This window comes from Solanum dulcamara, chromosome 2 (genome assembly GCF_947179165.1).
Source record: "Solanum dulcamara chromosome 2, daSolDulc1.2, whole genome shotgun sequence".
Classification (NCBI taxonomy): domain Eukaryota; kingdom Viridiplantae; phylum Streptophyta; class Magnoliopsida; order Solanales; family Solanaceae; genus Solanum; species Solanum dulcamara.
The window spans coordinates 14,266,038-14,273,651 of record NC_077238.1 but is presented as its reverse complement, the minus strand read 5'-3'; the positions used below and the strand labels follow the sequence as shown (position 1 = coordinate 14,273,651).

Below are 7,614 nucleotides of genomic sequence, written 5' to 3'. Positions count from 1 at the left end.
AAAATAACAAATCTTTGATCGATACAAATTTAATCTCATAAAAATAACAAATCTTTGACCGATAAATTCAGTAAATAAATATTAATGTACTAGGAAAGTGTCAATATGTATCTTAATAATTAATAATTATTTAGAAAAAGAGAGTGGGTATTTACATTATTAGTATATAGTGTTTAAGTATAACTTCTTTATACTAATAGTTTAATTAATATTTAAGGTGGCAGTAAAAACCCAAAAAAATTGACTAGAAATAGGTAAAAAAGAAGTTTCGGTTAAAAGAAGCGCGTTATTTCAAAGTGTCTTCCATTAGTTTCTCATTTTTAAGTTTAGAAATATCCTCTTCTTCTCCTTGAAACTCATCTCTCATTTAATATTCCTCATCCAATTATTCATTCCTCTATTAATCCTTAGTTTTCTTCTCTGTTCTTTGTCAGAGTTCATAAGGCATCTGCAATATAATTTTTCTACTGCAATCTTGCTCAAGAAATTGATTTTTTTTTTCAGGAACTCCGAGTGAACGAAAGGTAAGAATTTTGGTTTTTAAGTTGTTTTTATTCCAGAAAATGAAGTTTCCCTCACTTTTTTCAATTGAGAATTTTGTGTATTCAGTTCAAGGATTTTGTAATTTTAGTTTTTGATGCAATTACTATATCTTAATTTCTTCTAATAATTATTAAGCTGTATGAAAGGTGAAGTTTTGAAGATGGGGGAGTAAACTTGTGAAAGTTGGTCAATTAGGGGTATTTTAGTCTTATTATTATTATTATTATATTATCATCTGGCTTGAGCGCCAGGTTGTGATTGAGGTGGGGTCTCACTTTTACATAGAAAATCAATGTTTGTTGGTTTTTTGGTATACTAATCAATGCTGACCTTTCTTTTGTTTGTCGATGTAATCATCTAACACAATTTTCAACTCTCTCCTATTTTATTTATAATTACCATTTTCATGGACTATTTTCAAGTGGATTAGTTTAACTTTTATATACTGACACTCATATTGTCAAAATAAGTGAGATTTGATAATATGAAAAAAAAAAAAAATTTAGAAAAAGGAAAAATATATCGTTCAATTTTATAATTTAAAATAGATATGTTCTTCATTTAGAAAATGAATCGTATATATCCTTTTTTTTTTTTTAGAAATGCAACTAATGTCACATGGTTACTAAAAGAAATGAGTGAAACCATGTGACACTTTTTAAATTAAAAAATCAATTTTAGGATTATTTTTTTTCGTTAGATGACATTTTCAGCGTGTACAAATATCTTTTGTCTACTATAGGATGCTGCAGTAGTTTCAACTTTCAACCATGTATATTTCTGGTCTTCTTTGATAAATCTATGAGGAAAAAAAGATGATATTTTGGGAAATGAATGTGATACCAAGACTTCTTCTGATGGCTCAATGATTGTTCATAAAAGTGGTAATGAAGTTGTACAGAACTAAAGGTTACATTATTGTATTGTACTCTTTGGACTTTGTTGACAATGTTCTGGTTATGAAATGAAGCTACCTCATCAATTCTTCATTGATTTCATATTACTCAACATTTTCAAGAAAAAAAATAATAATTCAATAATGCTTTAAATGCAATGATTTGATCTTCTTATAGTTGATTGATTTCACTTAATTAATAGATCTTGCAGTCGCGCAATGGAGAAAGCAGTGACATTAGTTGCATTTAGACTATTCGTTAGTCTGTCGATTTTACTTCTACCAAATGTATCAGAGGCAGAACCAAGATCTCAGACGGTCCAGATCATATGTGGTAACCAAATTGAGAATAATAATACAGTTTTTGTGCCGAATTTTGTTGCCACAATGGAAACCATAAGTGAACAAATGAGAACTAGAGGCTATGGAGTTGCACTCACCGGGAGTGGACTGGATGCTAACTATGGACTAGCACAGTGTTATGGTGATCTTTCTTTACTTGACTGTGTCCTATGCTATGCTGAAGCTCGAACTGTCCTTCCTCAATGTTTTCCTTACAATGGAGGTCGAATTTATCTAGATGGCTGCTTTATGCGGTCTGAGAATTACACATTTGATCACCAGTATTTGGGACCTGAAGACAGACATGTCTGTGGAAATAGAACCAGAAAGGGTTCTTTGTTCCAACAAACAGCTAGGCGGGCTGTTCAGCAAGCAGTTTCTAATGCACCAAACAATAATGGCTATGCCCGTGCTGAATTGGCAGTGCCTGGGCCAACGAACGAGACAGCTTATGTCCTAGCTGATTGCTGGAGAACACTGAATGCTAATTCATGCCGAGCTTGTTTGCAAAATGCATCTGCCTCCATGATGGGGTGCTTGCCATGGTCAGAAGGCCGAGCGTTGTACACTGGATGCTTTCTGAGGTACTCGGATGTTAATTTTCTCAATCCTATACCTAGCAGTGGAGACTCATCATCAAATGGTACTCTTTACTTTGTCGTCTTCCTTTTTACTTTAAGTCATCACCGAAACTGTTATCTGGACCATGTGGCTGATAGATTGACGGATTTGCAGTTGTAGTAATAATAATTGCTGTTGTTAGTGCTGTGATTGTCTTCGTACTGGGAGCTATTATTGTCTTTTATATGTGGAAGAACAAACAAATACAGAAGAAGAGAAAAGGTAAAACATTTTGGTAATATTTCACCCAAGGCTTTAGCTTTGACTATTTCTTAAAGCAACTAAAGAGTTTGAAATTTTCAGGTTCCAATGATGTAGAGAAGTTAGTGAAGACCCTTAACGACAGCAGCCTGAACTTCAAGTATTCAACTCTTGAGAAAGCCACTGGATCTTTTGATGAGGCAAACAAGCTTGGGCAAGGTGGATTTGGCACAGTTTATAAGGTAGTAGGCCGAATATATTGCGCTAATAACATCTCTTGATTTTCACATAATCACATCAGAGTAAGTATATAATATGCTTATTATATTGCAGGGAGTTCTACAAGACGGGAGAGAGATAGCTGTCAAAAGGCTGTTCTTCAACAACAAACACAGAGCTGCAGATTTTTACAACGAAGTCAACATTATTAGCAGTGTTGAGCACAAAAATCTAGTAAGGTTATTAGGATGCAGCTGCTCCGGACCTGAAAGCCTTCTTGTATATGAGTTCCTTCCGCACCAGAGTCTTGATCGGTTTATCTTTGGTGAGTAGCAGACTTTGTTCTATCTTAATTTTGTTTTATACCACCCCACTTTGTTACACTCGATTCACCGTGTATGTTTAAATTGGCAGACCCTATCAAAGGCAAAACATTGAAATGGGAGAAAAGATTTGAGATCATTATAGGGACTGCAGAAGGTTTGGTCTACCTCCATGAAAACAATAGAACAAGGATTATTCATAGAGATATAAAAGCCAGCAATATCCTGTTGGATTCGAGGCTCAGAGCAAAAATTGCTGATTTTGGGTTGGCCAGGTCTTTCCAAGAAGACAAGAGTCATATAAGCACTGCTATTGCTGGGACTTTGTTAGTGATTCTTTACTTTTTCACCATTTAAATCATAGCTCAAAACTTATGTTCACTAAACATTAACATCCAGCAGTGTAATTAGTCATCTCATATGGTTAATTTTCCGTTCTTTCCTTTGCAGAGGATATATGGCACCAGAATACTTAGCTCATGGCCAATTAACTGAAAAGGCAGATGTTTACAGCTTTGGTGTTCTTTTATTGGAGATTGTTACCGGAAGGCAGAATAATAGAAGCAAAAACACTGAATACTCTGACAGTTTAATTTCCATTGTAAGTTGTGAATCAAGTCTTCTATTTATTTGGATCCACACAATTGCAGAATAGAATGTTTTTGCTCATTGATTTGACTTATTGCCGTGGATGAAACAGGCATGGCAGCATTTTCAACATGATAGAGCAGAGGAACTGTTTGATCCAAATCTTATGCTGCACAACTATCACACAAACAGCGTAAAAAAGGAGGTTCTACGAGTGGTACATGTAGGACTTTTGTGCACACAAGAGGTTTCGGGATTAAGACCGTCCATGTCTAAGGCATTGCAGATGCTTGTAAAGAAAGAAGAAGAGTTACCTGCACCAACTAATCCTCCCTTTGTAGATGAGAAAACCATGGAGCTTCATGACCCTTGGGACACCCCATCTTATCCCCATGGAGAAGGTGATTCGGCTTCAATTGCAAACATTTCTCACAGCTCATTCTACCCCAGATGATATTTTGATGGCCTCAAACTGAGACATGACATAAATCTTCTAGAGAACAGATCTCATGAATCTCAAGTATCGTCTTGCCTCAAGTTCCTTTTTTGCATATGCTCTGGGAGCAGATGTTTGTTGGTATCAATTAGTTGCTTTGTCATTGTAATGGTGATGTGTTTGCACAAATCTTGGAAGAAGTTTATCATTTTTACTTAAGTAGATACACATTAAATCTTGTCATTTGTTATGGTAAAGTAAGTGATTGTTGGGCAAACTATCGGTAAAATTGTAGTACAAGATTAAATATATTTTATCTTGATTATGAGAATGATTTGATTCCAACAGTGTAAAAAGGCCATTTGGTCATTGATGTTTTGTATTTTGTATTTGGACAAATGAGATTCGAAGGTTCAAAAGCACAGAAAGGAAACTAGAACAGGGTGGTTAGCTCATATTTTTATTAGTCGTCAAACAAATGGAGTGTTTCACATCACTTCATTTGAAGAGAAACACCATCATCCTCTTGTTGATTCTTCTTTAGCTCATCTCTTACCGTCTCAAAGAAAGATAAAAGTTGTTGAAGCATGTAAACTTGACTTATTAGATGATTCAGGAGTACGTCCTAAAACTTCATTTGACTATGCTGCTCGTCAAGCTGGAGGACAATCTTTTCTAGGTTACACAAAGAGAGATCACAAGAATTATCTCAGAAGTAAAAGATAAGAAAGTTTGAAACATGGGGTGGCTCGTAGCTTGGTGAATTATTTTGAGAAACGAGCAATAGAAGATCCTGATTTTTGATTTTCTTTACAGTTAGATGATGATAGTTTGATAACTAATGTATTTTGGGCTGATGCAAAGATGATGAGAGATTTTAAGATCTATGGATATGTTGTGTCTTTTGATACAACATATAGGACAAACAAAGAGTAGCCTTGGCATTATTTGTTGGTTTGAATAATCATAGGGAACTGGTTTCCTCCATAATAGTTGGTTGAAAACTACATTCTCTATAAGGGAGAAATGGTCTCTGAGTTATGGAAAAAACACATTTTTTCAGCAGGTATGCAAAGCACACAATTAAGTGAGAGCTTTAATGGATCTTTAAGGGGATATTTGAAATTTGATTTGGATATTGTTCAATTTTTTAAACATTTTCAAAGATCATTCAAAGAAAAAAAAAACATAAACATGGAGGAAAAACAACAAAAATCATTCAAAGAAAAACACAAAAACAAATATTATGGAGAATAAAAGATGATTAAAACGCAATAACTTGTTCTTTACGGTGACTTCTAGCTATCTCACGATCAAAATTTGTATAAAAGTCATACAAAAAAATGTATTTATAGAATTAAAAGTTAAATATATTTGGGCACTTGCTTCTTAATATGCTATGGCTCTCGGTGCATGATTAGCTTAACATGCACCGTGGAGGTCGACCATGGCTAAAGGACGTGGAAGAGGTAGAGGACGACCTAGAAAGGTTCCTATAGCAGCATTTGGCAGCTCAGTGGGAGCGCGTATTCAAGTGAAGAATGCTACATCTCCAGATGTTCTAGACGATGGTGAAGAAGAGATACCGGAGATGGTGCGACCAGAGAGATGGGTTCATCGTCAAATACCCCAAGGGTCCCTAAAAGGCTAGATCTGAATTCCCCCTTTCTGAATAACTCCATTGGCCATTGGACTCACTCAAACCAATGGAACAATAACCGCATTTGAAGAACACAGGGGTGAAATTGTGCATGAATCTCTGAGTAATGTTGAGGTTCCTGTGAAAATCCAAATGGCACCATGGACAAATCTATTCCAAAAAAACAAATTAGCTGCCAACAGATTAACCTAAACTATACCCTCCCCCCCCACCGCTGTTTGCTGGAAAGCCAATTGCAAAGCTTGAAAAGGAGGAAGTTGATAAAGAGATCTTAAAGTAGGAATGTGCACTCAACTAATAGGGTATATGATTGGGGATAATCCTGGATATAATGATATTGATCTCATGTAACTGCTCCTGAGTTATTTATGCACGATGAAGGGTTACTATGTTATTAAATTTCAGTCACGGAGTGATATGCATGAGATATACTATGCTGGCCCCGTACATTATTAACAACAGACCCTTGATTTTTTACTTTAGTATAGAATTTCCATAAGTGATTCCTCTATGGGTGAAATTTTAACACAGTGTGATCAGGCAAATATATTTGCAACTTCTTGGGGTGACATCGAGGATGGCCCGAAAATGTCTAATGTTTCAGAACAAAGCAAAGCCAAAAGTTGTGTTTACTATGTGGCTACATCTCCATGACAGATTTCTAACAACTAACAAATTACTTAAATGGGGTATGGTAGTGGAACCTAATTGTGTTTTGTGTAGCCAAAGGGCCGAAACAAAGGAACACTTGTTTGTTAGTTGCCCTTCTATAATTCAAATTTGGACTAGAATCTTTACTTGGCTAGAATGGAAAGGACAAAGTTGGAGCAGCTGGGATCATTATATAGAATGAACTATAGCTCATGCTAAAGGAAAGACTCGAAAAGCTATTCTATTCAGAATAGTCATTGTTGAAGTGATCCATGCAGTGTGGATAGAGAGGAACTCGAGAATCTTTGAAAAAAGATATAGATACTAGGAGGGAATTACTAGAGAAATTGCATATGTTTGTAATGTTAGGAGTCTTGCAGGTTGTAGCCACTTACTGCATAGCTTAGTCTTTTGATCTTTTCTAGTTGGTAGCCATATACTTAATTATGCTTGGACATTAGTCTTTTTGTTTTACATTTGACATAACCAACAGGGTATGTTGTTTGGTTATGATTTGTAATTGAAGCCACTTGTTGATTAATACAAGAATTAATTACCAAAAAAAATGTATTTATAGAATACAAAAAAAGCCTAAAATTTTAAAAATCAAATCCAAGTTTAATCGAAAAATATTACGTGCTCGCACCACCCTGCTGCATAAAGGTTGCGCAATAGGCAACATAAACTTCAGTCGAGGAAGCATACTGCTCACGGCACCTTCGCTGCGCAGCTGCATAGCAATTAGCAACTGCTAAACTTGGTCTTCGCTGCTTCATTTTTCCCATTGATATGTCTCCTCTCATCTTTTTCCTAAAGTTAAATCACATATTTATCCTTCTTAAAAATCTAATTAAAATTACCTAAATAAACTACTCAAATTAAACCTATTGCCAATGTTTCAAAAAAGAAAACGCTTCAATTAAGAGAGAGAAAGAACGCTTAAAAAATCAGAAACAGAAGTACCGATCTATGGTGCATCATCGGCATTTTATTGCAAAAAATTCCTAAGCCAGGGGTGAAGAAACCACCATGCGCATAACTTTTAAGGCATGACCCACATTTCCTCATCAACAATCAAGTAATTATTTAATATTCTTATCTAATTGGTTTATTTTTAGTTTGTATTTGTATGTAT

The 7,614-nt window shown here is 35.2% G+C and overlaps 1 protein-coding gene across 2 annotated transcripts; it reads left to right on the top strand.

The window, feature by feature from the left end:
- The first annotated feature begins 352 nt into the window (after nucleotides 1-352).
- On the top strand, nucleotides 353-4,499 carry LOC129880363 (cysteine-rich receptor-like protein kinase 2). Of its 2 annotated transcripts, none has more exons than XM_055954353.1 (8): nucleotides 353-524; nucleotides 1,642-2,423; nucleotides 2,516-2,623; nucleotides 2,705-2,844; nucleotides 2,936-3,146; nucleotides 3,236-3,470; nucleotides 3,595-3,745; nucleotides 3,845-4,499. In XM_055954353.1, exons 2-8 carry the CDS (start codon nucleotides 1,658-1,660, stop codon nucleotides 4,184-4,186), a joined length of 1,953 nt encoding a protein of 650 aa, XP_055810328.1. In that variant the 5' UTR covers nucleotides 353-524; nucleotides 1,642-1,657; the 3' UTR covers nucleotides 4,187-4,499. The 2 variants fall into 2 exon arrangements, with proteins under 2 accessions (XP_055810328.1, XP_055810329.1); XM_055954354.1 differs by lacking the exon at nucleotides 353-524 and adding an exon at nucleotides 1,329-1,427.
- Nucleotides 4,500-7,614: the final 3,115 nt, after the last annotated feature.

What these genes read in the sequence shown, in the direction of transcription:
- LOC129880363 (XM_055954353.1), top strand. Translation starts at nt 1,658, where the DNA reads ATGGAGAAAGCAGTGACATTAGTTGCATTTAGACTATTCGTTAGTCTG. An exon ending in AATACAGAAGAAGAGAAAAG is followed by an intron (nt 2,624 to 2,704) that starts GTAAAACATTTT and finishes TGAAATTTTCAG; the next exon opens with GTTCCAATGATGTAGAGAAG. An exon ending in GATTTGGCACAGTTTATAAG is followed by an intron (nt 2,845 to 2,935) that starts GTAGTAGGCCGA and finishes ATTATATTGCAG; the next exon opens with GGAGTTCTACAAGACGGGAG.